Source organism: Lolium perenne, chromosome 4, assembly GCF_019359855.2.
Source record: "Lolium perenne isolate Kyuss_39 chromosome 4, Kyuss_2.0, whole genome shotgun sequence".
Taxonomy (NCBI): Eukaryota; Viridiplantae; Streptophyta; class Magnoliopsida; order Poales; family Poaceae; genus Lolium; species Lolium perenne.
In genome coordinates, this window is record NC_067247.2 from 191,029,902 (window position 1) to 191,054,291 (window position 24,390).

At 48.5% G+C, this 24,390-nt stretch overlaps 3 protein-coding genes and 1 non-coding gene across 10 annotated transcripts; 1 reads left to right on the forward strand and 3 right to left on the reverse strand.

Moving 5' to 3' along the window:
- Nucleotides 1-905: 905 nt before the first annotated feature.
- LOC127295343 (uncharacterized) lies at nt 906-4,676 on the forward strand. Of its 2 annotated transcripts, none has more exons than XM_051325283.1 (3): nt 906-1,237; nt 1,357-1,868; nt 3,738-4,676. In XM_051325283.1, the coding sequence occupies exons 2-3, from the start codon at nt 1,522-1,524 to the stop codon at nt 4,288-4,290; spliced, it is 900 nt and encodes a 299-aa protein (XP_051181243.1). In that variant the 5' UTR covers nt 906-1,237; nt 1,357-1,521; the 3' UTR covers nt 4,291-4,676. The 2 variants fall into 2 exon arrangements, with proteins under 2 accessions (XP_051181243.1, XP_051181242.1); XM_051325282.1 differs by having other exon boundaries at nt 1,391-1,868.
- Nucleotides 4,677-5,032: 356 nt separating this feature from the next.
- TRNAS-GCU (transfer RNA serine (anticodon GCU)) lies at nt 5,033-5,114 on the reverse strand. The gene has a single exon. It is a non-coding gene; the product is annotated as a tRNA-Ser (tRNA).
- A 132-nt stretch (nt 5,115-5,246) lies between these two features.
- LOC127295342 (probable inactive receptor kinase At3g02880) lies at nt 5,247-8,009 on the reverse strand. The gene is made up of 2 exons (XM_051325281.2): nt 6,360-8,009; nt 5,247-6,264 (listed from the first exon to the last, which is right to left on the reverse strand). The coding sequence occupies exons 1-2, from the start codon at nt 7,756-7,758 to the stop codon at nt 5,636-5,638; spliced, it is 2,028 nt and encodes a 675-aa protein (XP_051181241.1). The 5' UTR covers nt 7,759-8,009; the 3' UTR covers nt 5,247-5,635.
- Nucleotides 8,010-8,211: 202 nt separating this feature from the next.
- On the reverse strand, nt 8,212-13,965 carry LOC127295340 (monosaccharide-sensing protein 2). 6 transcript variants are annotated; one of them, XM_051325279.2, is made up of 8 exons: nt 13,804-13,964; nt 12,855-12,936; nt 12,189-12,301; nt 11,957-12,113; nt 11,121-11,687; nt 9,743-10,449; nt 9,410-9,597; nt 8,212-8,997 (listed from the first exon to the last, which is right to left on the reverse strand). In XM_051325279.2, exons 5-8 carry the CDS (start codon nt 11,671-11,673, stop codon nt 8,571-8,573), a joined length of 1,875 nt encoding a protein of 624 aa, XP_051181239.1. In that variant the 5' UTR covers nt 11,674-11,687; nt 11,957-12,113; nt 12,189-12,301; nt 12,855-12,936; nt 13,804-13,964; the 3' UTR covers nt 8,212-8,570. The 6 variants fall into 6 exon arrangements, with proteins under 6 accessions (XP_051181239.1, XP_051181237.1, XP_051181235.1 ...); XM_051325277.2 differs by lacking the exons at nt 11,957-12,113; nt 12,189-12,301 and adding an exon at nt 11,941-11,956 and having other exon boundaries at nt 13,804-13,965; XM_051325275.2 differs by lacking the exons at nt 11,957-12,113; nt 12,189-12,301 and adding an exon at nt 11,828-11,956 and having other exon boundaries at nt 13,804-13,965.
- Between the last annotated feature and the right edge of the window lie 10,425 nt (nt 13,966-24,390).

Sequence of the window (24,390 nt, forward strand, 5' to 3'; positions counted from 1 at the left end):
CTGGCCGTTTTGTTTCAGAGGGAGCGCTTCGAAGCTCGGCTGGCTTTTAATATCATGGAGTTCGTTTTCTTTCCATGGTGCTAGCAGAGAAGGTTATCAAGCCGAGATCGGTGGAACAGCTATGATGGTCGGATATTGGTGGTGAGGCGAAGTTGGCTTGGTGCTTCGTGACTTGAAACAACGACTGGTATGTGGGGGCGGCTACACAGGAGAAGTTCAGAGTTTAATCTTTCAGGGTGAAAATCCAAGGTCTGGCCTTAATTGGTTGTGCCTGGCAATGTTCTTGTTGAATGCATTGTTTTGAGAGGGATGACTTTCTTCAGGGTGAAAACCTAAGATCTATGATCGAGCGACGACAGCGTTTGTGCACTGTTTTCTTCTTGGAGGCATCGCTTATGTAGAAGTTGATCTTCTGGTGTTGTCTTGGTGGTGTCAGTGTTGTTATTTCAAGTTATGTATCTCTGTAGCGGGGCCTTTCTTTTTGTTTTTAATTATTTTCTCTTGTTTGGCTGTGTGCATCCTTTATGCCATTAGGGTATGATGTTGTTGCAGAGGCTGGGTGTAATTGGTATCTCCGTGATATTAATATATGCTCTTTATCGAAAAAATCTGTTTTAAAATTCGCGGCGTACTGAATCACTTTTTTTTATTATATGTTAGAGATGTAAAAGGAAATGAAATGTAAATAAAATAAGATGGTTTAGTGCAGGGAAGGTTCCATGCACGGGACTTTTGATGCTCTCATCAGTCACATGCGCTCTTTGGCGGCAGCAGGCGATGGAAACGACCGCCGCTGGAGGTCGCGCGCCGCGTTGATCGCACCGCTTGGCCTTGGCTTGGCATGTGGAACGGAGCAGCTGGAACACACAACAACGGTGCAGCGTCAATCCATTTCATCATCAAACAGGCACCAACCCCAACGCCTCCTCTACTCCCCCCCACTCTCTCTCTCTCTCTAGTCTACACACACACACGAAACCCGTGCCCGGCCGCCGTGCTCGTTCGCCGGCAGAGGCCATCATCATCGCCCGCCGCCCGGGAAAGGAGAAAGCCGACAACGAAAAGGCGCTTCTTCGCGAGCAGAGCACAGCAGAGGAGACGACCCACAAAGCAGAAAAGCAGAAATATATTAGTATAGTACATATAAAAGGATCTCATCGCTTTACAGTTTCTCCTCCAGATTTTGATTCCTTCCCCCGGCCCGCCCTCATCATCCGCCAATCACCGTCGCCGCCAGGTACGTGCGCGTCTCCTCGGTCGTCTTCTCCTCTCCTCTTGTGTTCGCCGTCCAGATTTTGTTTTTTTTTTTTTTGGGTCGGCTCCGCTCTGATCACGCCCGCGCGTGCATGTCTCCAGCGGACCAAGTCTAATCGCCGATCCGTCGTTTCAGGCGGCGCGCGGGAACACCAGTAGCGGAGAGCGCGCCGGCAGGACAAGTCAACGCCGGCGGCGGGGGCGGTGATCCCCGCGCGCAGATCCGAGGGCCACCCTCGTTAAGCAGCGGCGCCGGCGCCGGCGGCGATGGGGTCGTTCAAGGGGCACGTGCTTCCGGGGACGCTGTTCCTCGTCGTGGGCGCGTGGCACGTCTGGGCGGCCATGGCGCGCTTCGCCGCCGACCCGCTCGGCTTCCGCCTCCGCGTCTGGAACCCCGTGGGCGGCGACGGGGCGCTGCGCCACCTCGAGCTCTACGTCATCGCGGGGGGCGCCTTCATCGACATGTGCATCGAGGTGCTCTACTCCACGCACCTACACTTCCTAGCCCCAGAAGGCGGGGTCAACCCGGCGCACCTCAACGACCTCGAGCACGGAGGCATGCTGCTCATGTTCTTCCTATTCGGAGCACTCGCGCTACTCTCACAGAAAACAAGGTCACTCCATCCCCATCCCATCCCACAATCTCGTTGTTGCGATACACATCCACTCCACTCATGGCATGATGCATGATCCGGAACCCATTCGTCTTTTTTTACTCTGAATTTTATCATTTCATTCTCTTTTCACCTGATCATCATCTGAACCAAATACTTACAAATTGCTTTGCAAAAATCGATCCGATCATCTTTTAATTGCGGACCGGATGAAAAAGTCGACTAATCAACGCCGCCGTACACTCGACCTAAAGCTTCTCCGAATCTGGAAAAGGGGAACATGGTTGTTGGCCTAGTTGGTTGGCGGTTTGACTACAGGGGCGTCGCATCTTGAATGTTTAGTATTACAAACGACAGCCTTAGAAGGAGAAGTATTGCCTGGTCCAGCCTAACCCATGTGCTACTCTTGACTCGCAATGCTGCTGGCCAACTTGCCTAGTGCTGGTATCGGATTCATTGTACTGCCACAATTCTGTTTGCAAAATTCAGGCTTCCTCTACTACTAGACGAGCCCGAGCTTCAAGCCATTGTTCTACAACAGATGACTACGGTAGAGTGAGTTTGCCACTTGGCTGCAGCTAATTATTTCTGTAGATGGGTCTGCAGCTTGTTATGAATAAAATTTTGTTTTACAACTCTTTAGTATATACTATATAGTAGTGTAAAGAGCGAAGATATCCTCGTGAGTGACCATCATTGCTTTCAGCACAAACCCAATCTACTATGCACATGAACGTAGCAAAACCTTATCAGTTGTCAGCTCAAGCTCATCTTACTTTAACCTTGACAGAAAGAGACACAGACAAGTTCCATTTCATACTTTTGATTTCTTTAGGAGTGGGAGGTGAGGGACAGGCCCCACTTCTGTCATTTCTTGAGTGCATAGATTAACCAATAGCCAATATGCAACCTGACTCTGTTTCACATTCGATGGTACTTTGAGGAGGGCCTACCTTCATCTTAGTGGAGTTCCTGTCTAACCTTTTTGCCCTGCAATCATATTGTCATTTTGTTTCATCTTGTCCCTGCAGCCATTTTAACAAAGCAAACAGTGATGTGCCTCATTGTAAAAGTACACATCAATCATCACCCAAATCATGCAACCATTTTGGTTTCTCTAGCACAAGAAATTGTATTGAATAATTGAACGATAACCTGACGAATTTTGTGTGCAAATGATTTTGAAATCCGACTGAATTGATCGGAGGATTAAACTTAATTATTCCTTCACCTGTCAGGAAAGGTTTTATTTTGTTTCATCTTGTCCCTGCAGCCATTGTTAACAAAACAAGCACTGGTGTGCCTCATTGTAAAAGTACACATCAATCATCACCCAAATCATGCAACCATTTTGGTTTCTCTAGCACAAGAAATTTTATTGAATTATTGAAAGACAACCTGACGAATTTTGTGTGCAAATGATTCTGAAATGCGAGTGACTTGATCGGAGGATTAAACTTAATTATTCCTTCCTGTAATCTGTCAGTCAGGAAAGGTTTTATTTTGTTTCATCTTGTCCCTGCAGCCATTGTTAAAAAACAAACAGTGCTGTGCCTCATTGACATCAATGTCACCCAAATCATGCAACCATTTTGGTTTTTTCTTGATCGCAAGAAATTTAATTAAATCATTGAAAACTGATGGATTTTGTGTGTAAATGATTTTGAAATGTGAGTGAATCGGTTGGAGAACTAAACTTAATCATCCCTTCCCATTATGAAAAGTTTTACTTTGCGTTTCACATCTGATTTCTTGCTGATTTACCTTCTTAACTTTTCACTCTCCTTTAAAGTTCTTAGCAGTTCATTCCAGTTTGTAAGCATCTCAGAAAGCTAACTCTGAGCTTTCATTGGTGATCGCCGCAAGCAGGTACCTGCCCTTGACGGAGGGTGCGCTATGCCTAGTCGGGGCGACGGCGTTCACCGCGGAGTTCCTGCTCTTCTACTTCCACTCAACCACCCACCAAGGGCTGGAGGGCTACTACCACTACCTCCTGGTTGTGCTCATTGGGCTCTGCATCGCCTCCAGCGTCCTCGGTGCTCTCCTCCCAGACAGCTTCCCTGCCGACCTCGCCAGTGGCTTGCTTATCACCCTGCAGGGCCTCTGGTTCTACCAGACTGCCTTCACGCTCTACGGGTCGATGCTCCCTGAGGGGTGCCACCGTGACGCAGACGGACACGTCGAGTGCCATGGGCATGCTGCTGGGGAGCGCGGAGAGCAGCTTGCCAACTTCCAGCTCTTCGCCTACGTCTTTCTCGTCTTCGTCTACGCCCTAGGCTGCTATGCCGTCGCTGCCGCAAGGTACGGCCATCCGGACCTGAGGACGATGCATGCCACAGCGATGGAGCGGCGAGAAAATGGCGCCGACAGGGGAGGGTTCGTCGGCAGCTCAGGGCTGTCGCGGGAGCAGGGCGTGATCTAGTGGCCTGACATCGTCTTCGCCACTGTGGTCTTGGTTTTGGTACAGGAGTAGATGTCACACGCATATATGGTTGGGTAAATCAGAGCTCACATCAATTGGGTACAAGGAGATCGAGTAGGGAAGGACTGTACATTGGGGTTAATTACAGAGTCACAGATCCAAATTTCTTAGTTTACTGTGAAGATGACAACATTTTTTTGCAAGAGAGGATTAACATAAGAGTTACTCGCAGATGTTTTTCAATTTTTTTTACTATTTGAGATAAAGGGTACTACTAAATTGTGTTTGTACGTCAGGTGTGGAATCACGTGATCAGTGTATATCCGTTTTGGAGTACATTGTACTAGTACTGTATCATCTGTTCACGTAAATCGAGTTGAGATGAATCTGCGTGTCACGCAAAATTTGTGAGAAGAACAGATGCGCTAAGCCTGCGGTGTTGTTCATCTTGTGATGTGCCGTGTATGGTTATCTGACACTCATTGCAAGTACAAACATGCGTGTAAGGTGTTGGCTTACCTTTGTATGCTTCTGTGTCTTTTTTCCTTTATTCTGAGAGTATTCCATTCCTACGAAATAAAAATGTAAGGTGTGCGAAGAGCTGAGCCAGCAAGAGACAATGAGAAGTTGATGAATGGTGCTACATCAAAGTACAAATTTTATAAAACATCAAAAAATTGCTAAGTGCATAGAAGGAGCAGGTTCCGTTTTGTTTGTTCTGAGTTGAGAAAGAAAAAAAATACGACGCCTGAGAGATTCGAACTCTCGCGGGGAAACCCCATGTACTTAGCAGGCACACGCCTTAACCACTCGGCCAAAGCGTCGTTGTTGTATGTTCACTCCATTTGGCCTTTTTATAGCGTATGGTGGAGTGGTATGCAGTAGACCAACATTCTAGTCAGTTATCAATTCATCAATTCCTTGCAAGTCCAGAATTTCCTTGTAATTGCAGAAGCTAAAATCCAAAGTCACATTTCAACAAAACACATAATCCTATTTTGACATGTATACAAGATTAAATAGGGTCTAGATAATTCACAGAAGTATGGTCGTTAATTCCATCCTCCAACTACTCCGTAGAAGAAATTGTTGCCTAAAAGGTCACTAGAGATGTAAATCGGCGTGTTTACCCCCGATTTGGTCCTGATTTCCTTTGCTCTTTTTACAGATTCAGACCATTTGAATTCACACACAGGCCAACCAGACAGACCCCTGGCCGTTTTTCAAAGGTCACAAAGCCTCATCTGATTACCCGCCACGGCCAGGATTCGGTCAGGTTGGAGCTAGACGATGTGCATGCGCAAAACTTGCATCAGTATCACTCCTCACATCGGCGAGCAACTGGTCACGACGCGCCGGCGACCTCCTCCACCATCCTCGCCGCCTCCGCCATGTTGGGCCGGCTCTCCGGCGCGGCCTCGGTGCACTCGACCGCGATGCGCACCAGCTGCACGGCGGAGGCCCCACCGGCGGCGGCGATGACGGGGTCGAGGATCTCGCGCTCGCTTCCCGCGGTGACCGCCGAAGCCGCCCAGTTCACGACGTCGGTGCCGCCGCGCGCGTTGAGGAGGTACTGCGAGGGGAACCTCCCCGTGACGAGCTCCAGGAGCACCACGCCGAAGCAGTACACGTCGGACCTGGCCGACACGGGCACGCGCTGCTGCGCAGACGCGGCCTCCGGCGACCGGTACGCGAACATTGACTGCGGCAGCTGCGGCGCGTTGACGAGCGGGAAGAAGCCGTAGTCCACGATGTGCGGCTCCAGTTTGGCGTCGAGGAGGATGTTCCCGGACTTGAGGTTCCCGTGCGGCGGCGGTGGCGGCGGCGCGTCGAAGTCGGCGCCGTCCATGCTCACGAACCGCATCGACGGGATGCCAAGCTTCTCGTGGAGGTACGCCATCCCGCGCGCCACGCCGAGGGCGATCCTCAGCCGCGCCGGCCAGTCCAAGATCACCCTGCTCGGGCTCTGGTCCCCTGCGCGCATCCATTCCATCCATCACACGCGCGCCAAATGGATTTATTAATTGATTGACCAAGTACGATCACTAGTTGGATAATAGGTGGAGTACCGTGGAGGACGTAGAGGAGGCTGCCGCACTGCATGAACTCGGAGACGATGAGCTTCTCCTCCTTGCGGTAATGGTAGCCAAGCGGCGAGAGCACGTTGGGGTGGCGGAGCTCGCACAGCGTCCGGATGTGGTTCTCGAACTCCTCGCGGCCCACGCGGTTCATGTCACGCATGCGCTTCACGGCCACGGTGATGCCGTTGCGCATGGCCGCCTTGTACGCGGACCCGAGGGTTCCGTTGCCCAGCACCTCCGCTGACGCCTTCATCATGTCCGGCAGCCCGAACACGCCGCAAGACTTGTTCATCAGGACGAACTCGTCCATCCGCTTGCCCCCGCCGGCGCCGCTTCCGCTGCCGCCGGCGTGGCTGGAACCGCCCATCTCCATCGTCGCATCCGAGGCGCGCGGCGCGGCCATAGCGGCGGGCTTGGGTGCCATGCCGGCCCCGGTGCTGACGGTGTCGTAGTAAGGCGGCGTCGCGCTGTTCCGCTGCTCGTCCTGCTGCAGCATGAGGACCATGGCGCCGGAGACCAGCGCGATGACGAGCAGGATGATGCCGATGACCACCACGATGCTGGTCTCCTCCTCCACGGCGAAGTAGTCCGACGCTGACATCGGCGGTTGCGAGGGCTCCGGCGCAGCCACGGCCTCGCACGCCCCGGCATCGCTCCCCGGCGCGCCGCAAAGGTCGTGGTTCCCGGCGAATGCCGACTCGTTGAAGCGCGTCACGACGGCGCGTGGTAGCATGCCGGTGAGGCGGTTGTGCGACACGTTGAACAGCCGGAGAGACGCCGGGAGGCGCTCGGGCACGGGGCCCTCGATCTTGTTGTGTTCGAGGTGGAGCTCCTGGAGGCGCGGCGCGCCGGCGATGGCGGCGGCCGGAAGGACGCCGGAGAGTTCGTTGTTGTCGAGGTAGAGCTTCTTGAGCCACCGCATGTTGGCGAACACGTCGCCGGGGACGGGACCCGTGTAGCCGTTGTGCGACAGGTACAGCGCGCGGAGGCTGCGCACGGTGGCGAGGCTCGCGGGGAGCGGGCCGGCGAAGTTGTTGCGCTTGAGGTTGATGGCGTGCAGGCCAGGGAGGTTGGCGAGCGCGGCGAAGTCGAACGCGCCGGAGAGGTTGAGGTGCGCGAGCCGGAGGCCAATGAGGCTGCCCTTGTAGCACTGCACCCCGGGCCAAGGATTGGTGGCATTGCACGGCGCGGGCGGCGAAGACGGCGACCACGCCTCTAGCGCATTGGCCGGGTCCTTGAACGACGCCTTGAGGCGCAGGAGCGCTGCCGCCTCGGTGCCCGGCGGCGAGGCATCGGAATCGGCGGCCGAGGCGTCCTGGCCGCCGGCGAGGAGGGGGAGGATGAGGAGAAGAGTGGAGAGCCGGAAGGCTAGGATGAGGGTGACCATGACCGTTTTGGTGGAGGTCAGAGCCTTTCCTCTAGTTTTCTTCCAGCCTCTCTAAATGTTTCCTGCCTTTCTTGGCTTTGCCTCTTCTGCTTTTTGTCAATGCCTCTTCTGCTCCAGTAGTTTCGCATGCAGTTTTCGGGCCTAAAAATAGTATCACACATCAGGTGATCAATGGAGATGCATGATACAATGCAACAGGTTTGCCAATTTTTTCATCAACAAAAAAAAAAGTGCAATTGTGTACTGGAGAGTAGGTTGGCTGTTTCTTTTTTCCATGAGAAAAATGAGGCAGGTAATATGGCTCTTGGTTCTGCGAGCCAGCCCTAAAATTAGGGCAGATGGCATATTGGGCAAAGATTAATTTAGTAAACTGAAGCAGCTGCACGTTCCTTCTTCAGCTGTGTATACCATTACCATGTTGAAAATCAATGCAGGGTATTCTGAGGCGAGACATGACAGTACCTATAACCTGGATATAGCATCAGAATGTCGCAGAAGTTCTGAATTTAACATGTTTCCGTAAACACGAGTCTACATAACTAACATAAGCACATGTGATTTTATCTGCATACAACAGCTGTCAATTCTCTTGCTTCATTTTCATGAAAGAATCATGAAATGTTCTTTCTGTATCTCTATAACTGAAGTAGATAGCCACTACATGCACAAATGCACTATCACCAATCCCCCTAACTAGCACAAAAATTCCAACAACAATGCTACATTTGTCATATGTACACACAACAGAGCAAGCAGACATTGAACGCTCGGCCTGTCTGGTCTTCAATCCTGAATATTCCTTGTTTCTGTTATCAATATTCTTGCTTTGAAAATTTAAAGATCTCAGCAATGAGCTCCAAGGGAAGACCTTTCGTCTCCGGCACTCTTAAGTAGATGAACAGAAGAATGATGGAGCACATGAATGCATAGACACCACATGCTCCTGTGAGCCCAATGGTACTCAGCATCACTGGAAAGCAATATATCGAAAGCAGCCTACCGAACCAGAAGGAAAGTGAACAAAAACTTGCACATGTTGCACGGGCCCTGGTCGGAAACATCTCAGAGCACAGAATATTTGGTATCGGGCCCAAACCAACGACATAAGAGCAGAAGCAAATGGTTAACGCTACTTGGAAGAGGATTGCTTGCGCCACAGATCCCATGTTCATTATGGAGGACAGAGGTATTGCACTCAGTGACAACATTAGGATAGGAGTAGTGAAAAGGAGAAGAGCCCTGCATAAATGTACAAAGGTCTGAATCTGGAGTTTTTCGTAAGAACATGCAAGCAATACCGTCTTCAAAATCATGAGACAGCATGTTGAGCTTATGCTCAAACACAACAGGAAAATGAAGTGCTGACTGAACAATGGACAACATTGATATATTTATTTGCAAGACGGTAAGAGGAAACATATTCAAGGTAACAAGTGTGTCAGAATGTTTGCCAGGAGTAGACCAGACAGAATATACCACCATAAAGACAAAAGGAAGTATTGAACATGGAGATAGCAACTATGCAAGTGTCAGGGAATTGTTGGAATGTCAAGAATAATACTAGATAATGGTCATATGGTAATAAATGTATACTGATACTTTCTTCCAAATGTAAATATTTTTGAATGCTCAAGTAGTCTCGGATGTTAACCTTCGTCCGCAGATATCCATCAGGATCATTGAAGCAGTTATACAAGGCAGCATGAGCAAAGCATTAAGGGCACTTATGAGGATCGCTGTTGAATGCGAACCAAGTCCAATGTCTGAAAACAAACTAACTACTCCAACTTGTTCAAGAATCTGGGGACTGTAGCGTAGAAGGCCATTGATTCCTGCAGACTACATTTTCAAGAGAGGGTGAATAGTAAACACACTATTAACATAAATAGCAATCTGTGCAGTTCATAACACAGAAGGATTGTGAACTGAGCTTCCTGCTCAAATCATGTGCATAAACGTGTATTGATGACAGAGAGAATTGTACCTCCTGAAGAGCTTGAATTAACATGCCATGGCACAGAGCATGCCTGACTCCTGGCTGAAGAAGTACCCTCCATTTAGGCTTTATATCAGCGGTTTCAGATAGCCGGACAATTTGCTGTCTTGATGGATGTATCCTTGTGCCTTCCACATCATGATGTGCAGGCTGATGAGAAAATAATGCCGCTTCATGGATTTCTTCTTCTTCTTCAATGTCATGATCTTGTAAAGATGCCGCAAATTCTTGCACAAGCCCTGTTGTGCCATGCCTTCTTAAATATGAAGAACTCCCTTCAGATGTAAAGGGGGCATTTGTATCATATCCTTCTGCACTTGCACCCTGGGAAAGGAGAGAAGCCTGTAACCCATCTCCATTATTGCCTTCATCGCCAGGATAAGCCTCCCTGTTCTGTTGAACACTGTCGTCCTCTTCCCTGTACTCATCCATCCGTTCACGTTCTACAAAATTAAAACTGTGGAAGGCTGGGAAGAAATTGTTTCTCACACCTCCTGTGTCTGACATATTCTCATGTATACTTCCAAGAAGATCAACTAGTGGGTCTGAAAGGTGCCAATACAAACTACTATAACGTGAGAGTTGGCTGGTGCTGGTTCGAACAAAACTTTGACCTTGAGGATTGCTACTAGCGTTTCCTCCAATGCCCATGCCCGGTATAATGTTTATACCATCAACAATAAGAGATATTTCACCTGCAGGTTTATGGAATGTGCACATTTAGTAGTTAGCTCAATTTACGAAAACCAAATAGCGTATGTTAATAATGCTACACCATGTGAATAAACCAGTGTGATTATTACTTCTACAAATCCGTTTTCAAAGTCAGGCCAATAAATACGGGTTTTGATTCGATCCCTTAGCCTAAAAAACCCCAAGAAACCCCTCTCATCCAAACACCCACTACTCAGAAAATTTCGTGTAGGAGCTTGTCTTATGTAACAGACTGTATTACTGATTTTGGAGGCAAGCAGAAACTAAGGAAAAGTTCTGACTTCCAAAATCATTTTCTCTTCAAGCTCCTCCCTTCTCCTTGTCTTGGTTATATAACACCACACCGAGGAAAGAGCTTCGCATGGTGGACCGAACAGCACCACCACCATTACTATCACAATAATCCGGTAAATATCTATCCTAAGCTCAATACAACAATATTTCCCAAACATACATGTAGTTTGTGTTTTCATGCTGTCAGATGTCAGTCACAGGCTCACAGCTAGACATTTCCCTACTAAATCACATGACTACATTTTGTGCACAACTCATAACTTTACTCATTTCCCCTGATGACAATTCACAACTAACCATCTTCAAATGAAAACAATAAATGTGATTAAATATTTCAAGTTGTTGGCGATATTCTCACCTGAAACATCATCCTTCCCTCTAAGCCACTGTAGAGAAATTCTGGCCTCACTAATTTTTCCATCGCTTACAAGCCACCTAGGCGACTCTGGCAAGTAGAACACCAATAAAGCAAAGTACACAATGGAAGGAGCGAAAATTGAGCCAACCATAACTCTCCAGTTATAAGAAGACACCAGGGTCATCCAAAATACCATGCAATAGGAAAAGATTATCCCAACGATGAACATAAACTGTGGCATAGTTCCCAGTGATCCCCTCATATCTGGCGAAGATGTTTCTGAGATATAAATTGGGACACATGTGAAAACCAAACCACTTCCTGATCCAACAATTAGCCTTGCTAGGAGTAGGGTATAGATGTTTGGAGACCACAACATTAGGACGCCACCGGAAAATAATAGCAGAGATGAGTAAATCAATACAGCACGTCTTCCAAGCCAATCCAATAGTGATCCAGAGAATATTGTGACCACAACAGCCCCAAAAACTGAAACTGCTACAATTATTCCCTGGATTGAATGTCCATTCTGCAAGTCAAATTCCTTTTCCATATGGGCATTAGCCTCTGCCAGATGATTAAAACCAAGTTAGTATGATTAAAATCAGAGGAAGTTGAGTTCATTTGAAGGCAGAGTCTAGTTATGCTTCAGGAAACAACTAGTATCTCATGACAAAAAAATTCCAGACTACAGGTAAAAGAATTACCTAAAACTGTTGTAAAATCCCATCCAAGTAATATATAACCAATAGAAACAGCAACAGCAGAAAACACTGTTGAGTTCATCTTTTGATCAAGTACTATAGGCCACAGCACTTACCAGATAATTCGCGTACCTGAAAATATGCATACTTGTGAGAAACAGTTGCTTAATGATAGATCCAATCAAACTTCTGCCTCCTCATATAACCATTTTAGATGGAAAGTTGGATGCTTAGGAGTTAGGATATCAATGCTTGCCCTTTAATCCACTGTCTAGCTGTTGCACTTATACTGCAACATGTGAATTTCGTCAACTGTACAGCATTATTTATGTGACATGTCGAAAATTCATGTGCCACTCCATACCTCATTTACTATGTTCATTATGTTTTCTAAGGTGAATGGTAAACTACTTATATCTCCAGCTGCATGGCCTAAATATGCTGAACCTGTGAAATCATGGTAAGCTGGCGATGCTACTGAAAGAAACAAGACACCAAATATTATATTAGTTTGCTAACCCAACTGGCAACCACATTAATGAATAATAGCCCTTATAAATGTTAAAATGGTTCGACCTGATTGTCACGGGGAATAATTATGGAAATGGTTGAGATAGATGAATGTGTCTTAAGACTTGGAAGTCCAATAGTAATATTTACATGAAAAGTTATAGGAGGTCACTGCAATCTTCAAGACATGCCAAATTTAACTACAGCAACTAAGCCCATCTCTAGAGAAAGCATCTTTCTTCAATATTGGGAAGGGTTCTGAAGTAGCATCTATGCTAAACTGCATTACAAGTTTAACACAATATAATGCATCGAAACAGGTGTTCTTTATCACCATGCGATAAGATTAGTGATTCAATCATTACTTGGTTGGAACCAAAGAAATAGTCAACTGTCCCTTTCTAGTTCTACTGATCTTTGGATAAATTCAGTACTGAACCAAACTTATATTCAAGTAATAATGAGGAGGTATGAGAAACAGAATTTCAGACAGCATGATCAATGTGATCTCTCAAAGTACCATTGCATCAACTGAAGGCTGGCAGACATAGGAATTGTGGGCCTCCTGTGGTTTACATGAATGCTCTATCGTGCAGATTCATCTGTAAAGAAAAATGAAAGTGAATACTAGAGACCAAACGTTCACACTTCGCACCAAGTTCTTTATGCAAGGAAAAGTGAAAAATTGGAAATGGGTTCTTTAGCCTATGGAAGATTTTTTAGGTATCATGTTCTTCAACTACTGCTGCCTTAAAAAGGCTATTTATGCAACTGCTAGTTAAATTTTATCTCTAGGCTATCATAAGCACACAAGTATGAGACGGACGTAATGCTAGGGATCACAAAAAAAAGAAAACATGATAGTTTGGTGGGCCCGTAATTACTTCTGAATTATAGCACCAATTGGATATTGTGATGTTATATTTGGCATTTTAAAAGCTAAGGAGAATATACTCTCCTGATTTGGCAATACTGCATGCATATAAACTATTGCACTATATTTTGATCCCATGTTTCTTTAGAAAAACAATCAATCTGTGAGTACAATGTTTTTACACAGAATATTTTGATCCCATGGCATATTGGAGTGTTAGATCTTAACATTGTACATTAAAGCTGTATATGCATTCATGTCTTCGGAGCATGCACTGTTCAGAACTTCGATGCTTTAACCAAACAATACGGTATTAAAGTTGAAATATGATTTCAGCATACACCACGCCTAAAGTCTATCAAACCTAGCAACGAACTGTGAGGTCAAACTGGCTAAGTTAACAGAATCTCCTAGTTACTCGGAGCAGTGGAATACACCCAGGGTCCACTAACCAAATCCTATGTTCTCTATTGCTATCTGTACATTCAATTTCATCCATTCGGCCCAGGGGCGGATCTAGATGTTGTGCCCGGTGTTCACCGGACGCCCAGAAATTGTGAAGGTCAGTGGGATTTAGACGAAAACAACCTCATACCTCGTGCCGCGCCGCTGCAGCTGCTTGGGGAGGGGGAGTGTCGGAATGAGCAGAGCAATGGCGGGGAGGGGAACGTGAGGTGGTCGTGCCTTTTTTCGGGAACCTCCGCGGCGGAGACGACAGCACAGCAAGGAGACGAAACTAAAATGATGATGATGATGATTAGATAACAAAAAAGAAAGTGATGATTAGACAAGGAGAAACCACACGGCTCTAGCCAGATCTGACTACTTCTGCGCCGTCCGTTGCTTAATCGACTGCTCAGATTGATGGCCTTGTATATGCTTACAGGGACACTTGTGTGGCAAAATTTGTAGCATGTCTAAAAGTCATGCGTTTTATTAAATACGAGCAATATCAATACAAAGAGTTCCATGATTAACACAATTAAAACTAGCACTCTTACGATATTTAGCTAAAATATGTGCCGCCTCATTTAAAAGTCGGTTCACATGGTAGAACAAAACTAAAGAGAAGGGGCCCAACAATCATTTGATGCCCGCCACCAAAATGTCTACATAAGACCTTTTCGTGAAGGATTGAGTCACTGCACCAATAATAACAATCTGATGCAAAATTAGTTTGTCATACATTTCTACCGAGGTAAAGAAACTACTCGGCTAAAGGCCGAACCTTATGCATCCTCGGGACAAACAACAATGGTTTCGAGTACCACACCACCCACCATGCTTCTCCAAACCTAAGAGATTCATGCACTAGAATTAACAAGAATTGTGATCGTCGGCGGTGGAGTCCATCGGGGCAATGAGAAGGTGGATTGACACCTATAATCTGGTCTCGGCCTTAAACATATCCAACTTGATCATATAGGCCATGATCTTACCTATTGTACTTCGAGGGCTTGGCTTGACATCTGAATTTTGGGCCTTATCATGCGCCTGCCAACTATGCCAAATCCCACGGCCAACATCATATCTTGAAGATCATATGAACAAGCCTAGAAATCAAATAAACAATGTTTGTTGGAGGAGAAGCTCTTCATGTTGAGATGGTGATGCCCGTGTTGCTTGATTTCCTGCTACGCCACGCGTGTGAATAAAAGAGCAGGGAATCATCAATGCCCTTTGTTGAGTCGCAGAAGATACAAGTATTAGTTGTTAGTACATATCCCTTAGTAAGTTGCACCCCACTTGGCCAACAATCATGGGAAAAGCGCGGTAGGTGGATGTTCATCTTTCCCGATGCCTTGATGCTCTAGATTGCCTTCAAGTTATTTCTGTTGTCTTCCAGTTGGAGATCATACCTCTGCCGAATGAACTACGAGTTTGCAAGAACTTGGATGGATGGGATATATTGCAGACCAGGTGACAATTGTAAGCACCATGTGAAAGGACATGGATGTCGCTTAGAGGGGTGAATAGTCGATTTAAAACTTTTATGAGATGGGCTTAACAAATGCTGAATAAGACTAGTGTTTAATTTATCAAGCACAAAACCTATATAAATTAAAGTTTACCCGTGTGCATCAACAACTTATGCTAAGAAATACAAGCAACTATGTGATAGCAATACATATAACTTCAAGCACGAAGACTATCACAAACTAAAGTGCATAATTAAAGAGCTCGGGTATAGGAATAACCGAGGGGACATGAAGACGATGATGTATCCCGAAGTTCACTTCCCAAAGGATGCTAGTCTCTGTTGGAGCAGTGTGTAAGCACAATGTACTTCGAAGCGCCACGATGGCTCATCGTAATATCCTCGTGCTCTTGCACAATGTTTTTTTTGAACAAGGATCCAGGGCCTAGAAGACCCCAGAGAAACTTTCATTCATCACACGTGGCAGGTACAAATTGCAAAGAAGCCCCTGTACAACTCTCGCCCCGAGAAACCTGGAATTTGAAGAAGGGGCTTCTAGATATGAAGAAAAAACCCTAAAAAGAAAGGATAAAATGCAATCAAGTCCTTGGGTGGCGCCGCCATAGATCGTCGGCGAACTCAAGACGGAGACGTCGAGTTCAAGTGCCAGGATGCTCGATACACACATCCGACGTTGTATCGCATCCGCCGGTCGCTTCTCCACCTCCGGGGACGAACCACTTGGCGATGAAGCCGCGCCGAGCTCCGACGGTCGACACAAGAGAGAGCCTCCACTCTAGAGGTAGTAGTTGGGCCGCCATGCCGGCCAAGGATCACGGCGTCGAGAGACACCATGTGTGACGCTCGAAGGAGCCTTAGGAGAGCAGCTCCTTAGCACCTCTTAGGCAGCCGATGCTGAAGAGGGTGGAGGATAGAGACACCGTCGCCACTTCCTTCCTCGCCTCCACGGCAGGCCAAGGAATGTTGACGCTGACCTCTGCTCCAGCTCTCGCAGATCGGAAGGTGACAGAGACCGCCACCCAGATTCATCCCTGCTCGCCTCATCTCCTCCTCGCCACCATGGCCAGCCAGGAGAGAGGCAGCAAGGCATTTGGTCCCAATAACATTGATGCGATGATCCTTGGGTCTCTCAACTAGAGACCATACTTCATTACGAGTGAAACACTCCAATTCTTCTTGCATGGCAATTACCCAATCCAGATCAACCAAGGCTTCATGTACCTTGAGTGGTTCAAAACTAGACACAAAAGCATGGTGTTGACAATAAGTGATAAGTAATGCATGATGTCTACGAGTTACCACTCCTTTTGAGATGCTACCAAGTACTTGATCTACTTTCATGTCACTTGCCCTTGTAGCGGCCTTGATCTTCCGAATGGTTCCTTCATGATCAATGAACTCATCTCTTGCTAGTACTTGATCATGAGGGACCACTTGAGCTTGATCATGAGTTGAGGATGTTTCTTGATCATCATCACGGTCTTGCTCAGTGGGATGAGGACTTTCTTCTTGTTCTTCGGAATGTGACTCAACTTGAGTGGAGGATGGTTCTTGAGTTGCACTTGATCGTTCAGCTTGAGTTGAGCAAGGCTCCACTTGGGCTGTGCTTGATACTTCTACTTCATCACTTTGATCATCAGTATGAACTTCGGTGGGCCGGATGTGTCCAATGCCCATAAGCTTGATGGCATTAGAAGGTTCATCATTACCTGCAACACATGGAACAACTTGCTCCACTTGGGAGCCATTATCCTCCAAGAACACCATGTCACAAGATACTTCAATAGTCCCAGTGGACTTGTTGTAGTATTTATAGGCGTGGGAGTTCTCCGCATATCCAACAAATGTGCCCTCAATGGTTCTAGTCTCAAATTTACCGAGCTTCCCTTTATTGTTCTTAACAAGACATTTGCATCCAAAGACACGAATGTACATGGCATTAGGCTTGTTACCTGTGAGAAGCTCTGTTGCTGCCAAAACCCACCGGCGGGCAGCGACGGGCAACACCGTAGAGCCGGGAACAACCTAGGGCTGCGGCTGGCCGAGGTCCCTCCGAGCAACGGCCCGCAAAGCCTCTGGTACACACGTCCGATGCTGATGCAAGGGCGTGCCACCTGACCTATACCTGGTCAGGAAGGTGATGGAGATGCCTCGCTTAGTTTCCTGCATGGCATACACGTAAACATTAAATACGAGCCTCGATCGGCTCTCAGGTTATCCTGTGAATCGGCTCAAGGAGCCGATCCACCCATGATTCGTACAAGGTGCACGAATATATGGTGGTCCTGCTTGATCAAGATAAAGCTAATGAGATCTACGACGATTTAGGGTTTTCACCGCATAATCGGATCATCCTACTCAGGATTGGGCCTCGCGGCCACGCACGGTGATCGTAAGCCGATCCTAGACAAGGCCTAAAAACCAACACGAGGTTGATCCCCGGAACATCCTGTCTAGGACTAGCAAACGACACCCTACGTGCCGCTGGATCCTCCCGCCCTTTGTAAGGCCTAACTATTGCAGATATTAAACTAATCCTTGATGAACAAGGAGCAATCGTAACAGATCGGATCTACTAAATAATGATCAAGCGGGGTGCCGCCCCTACACCTAGGATAGGTGTAAGGGCGGCTAGATATGCAAGGGTTGCACTACGATAGCATGTTACGCGAAGAACTATGCTAACCCTAACACATCTATGATAACTACGTTGCTCGCCATCAAAAAGGCTTCAGTACGAGCAACGCATGAACAACATGAAGCTTGTGCTGCCTAGATCGCAAGATGCGATCTAGGCAGCATGTTGCTTACCGGTAGAAACCCTCGAGACGAAGGAGTTGGCGATGCGCCGAGATTGATTTGGTTGGTTGAACGTTGGTTGTTGTTTATTTCATAAACCCTAGATACATATTTATAGTCCAGGGGACTTTCTAACGTGGGAATAATCCCAACCGTGCACGAGGCCAACTCTAACTAAAAATGACACGTAATCTACTATAATTAAAGATACACGGGCAATCTAGCCCAAACTCTTCGTGCAAGGCCGCTTCAGAGATCTTCCACGTGTAATCTTCCGAGCCCATCTCCCTTACGGCCCACCTCCTGATTTGGCCAAAATCTGGTGATAACACATGCCCCCCTGGTTTTGGCAATGATAATTTCAAAACCACTCTGTTTTTCCTTCGAAGGGTCATGTCGTGGCAGAGCAGACCTGTCGCAGTATTTTTCATCATGATGCCCTGTCTTTTCAGCTTCTCTGCAAAATTCGATAACTTTGGCATCACTTCCTCGGAAACTGCAATGGCATTAAATTTCCACCAGGCTTCTCATTATTTAACCGTGCCGATCGATTAGCCCTCTTCATCCCCTTCCTCTGTTCTAGCTATCGGCACCAAAAAACCCTCTTCTCCCTCAGCCATGTCGTCTTCTTCCTCCTCTTCCGTCTCTCTCCAATCCTCTTCCTCAAGCGAGTTGGTTTCTGAGCACGACCAGATGGAGGCGTACAACCGCCGGGCTCCCAAACATTGGGACAAGCAGGAGTGGGACTTCGACTTTGTGCCGGAGGGTGAGGACCTCGTCTGGTCAGATGGGGCCATGCCCCTAACCGACGGGGAAGATGACCTCCGGTACCTGGTTGATGGAGCACTGGAGGCGGAGAGCGATGACGACGACCCTCCCTTCCGGGGCAAATTCACCTCCGTCACCAAAGAAGAAGAGGACGACGAAGAAGAAGACATCTCCTCCGACCTGAAGAAGGAACAGGAGGACGACACCTCCTCCGACGAACCACCACCAAAGCGTATCCGGGGCTGGGCTTGGTCAGACGAGGATGATGATGATGACGAGGAGGAGGCCCCTGCTGAAGGTCACAGTAGCAGCAACGAAGAACTCGCCGACAGCAGCAATGGCGGCAGCTACCTCAGCGACGGCAACGACAGCAACAGCCCTTAGAGTAGGGATTTGCTAGCATAGGGTTGGCAGTAGTAATCCGTTCCCTTTTGTTGAACAATCGGCTTCTCCTTGTAAGAAATTTTATTATCAATGAAAACTTCTTTTGACTTTGCCGATGTCATGTATACTGATTCAGCCGATTTTCCCTCATCTGACTTTGTCGACCGTTAGCCCAATCAATGCCCAATGACTGATGGTAACGCATCGGTCTCTCACGATGATCTGCGAGACAGGTCAATTCAATCATCCCTCCAAATTAGCCAGTCTTACCGATGATGATAGCACTGCCGATCGCAGTAAGCCGTGGGTTTAGTCTCGAGCAGGTGTCTTTACAAGGACCCTGGAACTATCACTGAAACAGCTTGGATGCTAAAGCTGATACCTCTGTAGCAAAAGCACCCCTTTTCAGAACAGTTGCGATGTAGAGCCAGCCGTTTCCAACCAAATTTGCTCTCCAGAGCCAAGAAACTATCAGGCGAGTTGCCCCCCAAGCCTCACCCAAGGCGAGAATAGTGATGAATCAACCAAACACGTTACCATTGGCTTCCAAGTTATTAATATGGAACCAGCCGATTCCAACGAAATCGGCTCTCCAAAACGAAGATATTTGAGGGCGAGCTGCCCCCCGAGCCTTAATCAAGGCGAGAATACCGGCGAGGATGCACAGGTCATTGATCAGCTTTCTTCCACTGAACGCCGATGTTGTAGATGAAGCACCAACAGCTTAACTGACGCAAAGGGTTGACCATCTTGGCGACAATGTGAGCCCTGAGCACATAGCCGGTAGGTCTTGGTCTTGTGTAATTGTACTAGAGTCGATGGCTGCGCATCGGCTTCGTTTCTCAGTTCTAAAGTCGATGCCCTTGCATCGGCTGTAAAAAAATTTTTTTACTGGCCGATTTTTCCTAATCGGCTCCCAGTGTTTCACTGCACACATGTTTACACATGTTTATCTGCACATGTTCATCTGACTATATGCCCCCCGAGCCGAATCTGCCAGGTGACTGCAGATATCGGCTTTGTGGTTAGCCAAGGCACTGTACTGGTACGTCGGCTCCGCGAGGATTCGTGCTGACTTTCATCCGCCGACGTGGTCGCTGCCCAGTAGATCGATATTGAGCACAAGCAGAACATGTGGTGAAGATAATTTTGGCCGATTGCTGGGATCGGCCTCCATAATGATTGAAGCGCTGACTGAAGGTTCTGTAATGCCCCTTCACAGATTTTTGGGGCCGATCACAAGGATCAGCCTCGCCACGTTTGCTCATCGCTTTGCTTCAGCTACTCGGTCAGGCCTGTGGATAAAACCAGCCCAACCTCTGACTTGATGCGCTTGCTGTCGTCCACCTTGAATGCATCGTGTAACCGTGGAGCACTAAGCTCCGTCGGAAGGACAAGCACCATGTTTGTACCAGCCGATGTTTCATCGTCGGCTTTCCTTTGCTTGGGACGCCACTCCATTTTCCGTGGACGATCCTCTTCGTCCAGGGTTCGCTGAACTCTCGCAGCCAGATCAGGTCGTGCCTTCCTTAGCGTATGCAAGTATAACCTTTCGGCTTCCTCCAGTCCGCGCAATCGCTGAACCCTGCGCTTTTGGGAACGGCTGAGTCCATCAGGGCACCACCTTGGCCGGTGGTACCTGTCTTCTTCTTCTTGTCCCTCGTCTTCTGAATCCTCGAGATCTTCCCATCGAGGGGACTCAGCACGTTTGCTTTGTGGCGGGAGAGGCCCTAAGCGCCTGAACACAGACACGTTGGCTGCCTCCTTCTTCTTCTGGTTGCATTCTGGGCAATTGCCGATTGTGGGCAATCGGCTCATTCCTGAATCCCAGCAGTGTCTGAAGAAGGGGCAGTCCCGATGCTGTCGTTGTCATCTTGCTCCCTTGATTTTCCTTTGGCACGGCGCTCGTGCTCCTCCTCATCGCGATCATGCCGACGATATCTTCTGGCTTCTCTAGCCAGACGATCTCTTTCATCATCATCGCTGGATCGTCGGCGTTGGTCATACTGACTCACATACTTGTTGAGGAGGTGATCAGAGAGGGGTCGCTGATATCTTATGTTTTCCACTTCTCCCTCTGTGACGTAGCGCTTGCCATCATGCCGGAGCCGATCGCGTGGAGCGGCCTCCTCTGTGTCCTTGCTATGAGAGGAGCTGCCCTCGTCTCCATCTTTGCCAGAGTGGTGCCCAGGTCCTACCATGTTGATGCTGAACGAGGATCCTGGCTGGCAACCTTCAGGGTAAGTGCATTCCACCATGTTAATGGCGGGGAAGGGCTGGGTGTCGACCTTCATGGCGTACTGGTTGAAAATTAGACGCCCTTTTTCTATCGCCGCTTGGATGTGCTGACGCCACACCCTGCAGTCGTTGGTGGCATGGGAGAGCGAGTTATGCCATTTGCAGTATGGCTTTCCGTTCAGCTCTTGCACCGTGGGGAATTTGAGACCTTCGGGAATCATCAACTGCTTCTCCTTGAGCAGGAGGTCGAAGATTTGCTCAGTCTTGGTCACGTCAAAATCAAACCCCCTGGGCGGGTCTGGTGGCTTTACCCATTTGCAGGACACGGGAGTTCCCCCCCGAGTCCATTCAGCCACTGCTACCTCTTGATCTCTCGCAGAAACTTCGTCTTCCTCTGCATCGACCAGGACTACTGCACGCTTGAATTTGTCCTGGTACAGGTCCGGGTGGCGCTGTTCATATGCCGACATTTCGAACCATGTGCGCCGGTGAGGGATAGTACGCTTGGGAGGCCATGTCCTTGAGCGGTGTTGCGAGGCCCGCTACTGCCAACTCGATCGCTTCCTTTTCGATTATACGAACCGAATAACATCGGTTCCTAAGATTCTGACGCTGGATGTATTACATCACGGTTTCTCCATGCTTCTGACGTAATTGTGCTAGATCGGCAATGTCGGACTCGGAAGCCTCTGAATGGTACTGCATATGGAACTGCTCTTCCAACTGCTTCCAAGTCCGGATGGAGTCTGGTGGCAACGAGGTGTACCATCCGAAAGCCGATCCTGTGACTGTGAGAAGAGCCTCACGCGTAGTTGATCCGACACTGAGGCCGGTCCTAGTTGTGCCAAATATCGGCCTACGTGCTCGATGGAGCTGGAACCATCTGATCCACTGAATTTGGAGAAATCAGGGAGCCGATATTTAGGTGGTAGCGGGATCATCTCGTAGTCGTCGGGGTACGGCTTGGAATAGCCGATTGCCCTCCTTTTCGGCACCATGCCGAACTGATCTCTCAGTATGGTACTGATCTGATCCGTTGTCTTGGGCTGCGAGCGTTGAACTACGAAGATTCGCCGGGGTGGCGTACTTAGCCAGCCATGTTTGCTTTTCCAGCTACGAGCCAAGCTGCAGGAGCTGAGCTGCGGAGGTTCGTCGGGGTGGCGTACTTAGTTAGCCACGTACGCTTCTCAAGATCTGTCGGCGACGTCCCTCTGTTTTCCCAGAAGTCCCTGATGTTGTGGCCTGGTTTGTGAGCGCCCAGTTACCGCAATCTGGCACATACGTGCACGTGTACCCGTGAGGGATCTCCTTAGGCGCCTCAAGCAAGAACTGGTAGTCACTAGGGTCACCACCGATCTTGTAGATGATGAATGCCGGTGAAGTCGGCATTTCTGGTGCTGCCAACGCAAATGGCAGCGGTGGACGGGACTGGAGTGGCAACTCTCCTTGATGCGTCCCGAGAGCTGGTCCTGACGGCGAGTACTGGTGCCTCATGATCTCCTGGATCACGCGAAGAGCGACACGCTCCAACGTGTTGACCAGGTTCTCAGAGTGGCGGTGTAGCGAGTGAGCCACCAAGTAGTTGATCTCTGCCGCGAGGACCTGGTGCGTTCTTCCGACGGGGCAGAGAGGTCTATCCCATCGAGTGCACCATTAGGCGAGAACCCCTTCCACCTGATGCCATGTGAACGGGTTCTGTGGAAAGAGCCGATGAGGTCGGCTTCGAGGATGACTTTGATCTCGTCATACTTCTTCTTGAGCTCGTCGGTCAGATCCTCGTACGTGACTGGCGTGCCGTCCGCCATCTCAGATGTAGATGGCGATGTGGTTGATGTAGAAGCTCGTCCCACCGGGCGTGCCAGAATGTGTTGCTGCCAAAACCCACCGGCGGGCAGCGACGGGCAACACCGTAGAGCCGGGAACAACCTAGGGCTGCGGCTGGCCGAGGTCCCTCCGAGCGACGGCCCGCAAAGCCTCTGGTACACACGTCCGATGCTGATGCAAGGGCGTGCCACCTGACCTATACCTGGTCAGGAAGGTGATGGAGATGCCTCGCTTAGTTTCTGCATGGCATACACGTAAACATTAAATACGAGCCTCGATCGGCTCTCGTGTTATCCCGTGAATCGGCTCAAGGAGCCGATCCACCCATGATTCGTACAAGGTGCACGAATATATGGTGGTCCTGCTTGATCAAGATAAAGCTAATGAGATCTACGACGATTTAGGGTTTTCACCGCATAATCGGATCATCCTACTCAGGATTGGGCCTCGCGGCCACGCACGGTGATCGTAAGCCGATCCTAGACAAGGCCTAAAAACCAACACGAGGTTGATCCCCGGAACATCCTGTCTAGGACTAGCAAACGACACCCTACGTGCCGCTGGATCCTCCCGCCCTTTGTAAGGCCTAACTATTGCAGATATTAAACTAATCCTTGATGAACAAGGAGCAATCGTAATGGATCGGATCTACTAAATAATGATCAAGCGGGGTGCCGCCCCTACACCTAGGATAGGTGTAAGGGCGGCTAGATATGCAAGGGTTGCACTACGATAGCATGTTACGCGAAGAACTATGCTAACCCTAACACATCTATGATAACTACGTTGCTCGCCATCAAAAAGGCTTCAGTACGAGCAACGCATGAACAACATGAAGCTTGTGCTGCCTAGATCGCAAGATGCGATCTAGGCAGCATGTTGCTTACCGGTAGAAACCCTTGAGACGAAGGAGTTGGCGATGCGCCGAGATTGATTTGGTTGGTTGAACGTTGGTTGTTGTTTATTTCATAAACCCTAGATACATATTTATAGTCCAGGGGACTTTCTAACGTGGGAATAATCCCAACCGTGCACGAGGCCAACTCTAACTAAAAATGACACGTAATCTACTATAATTAAAGATACACGGGCAATCTAGCCCAAACTCTTCGTGCAAGGCCGCTTCAGAGATCTTCCACGTGTAATCTTCCGAGCCCATCTCCCTTACGGCCCACCTCCTGATTTGGCCAAAATCTGGTGATAACAAGCTCGTATGGAGTTTTGTTATGG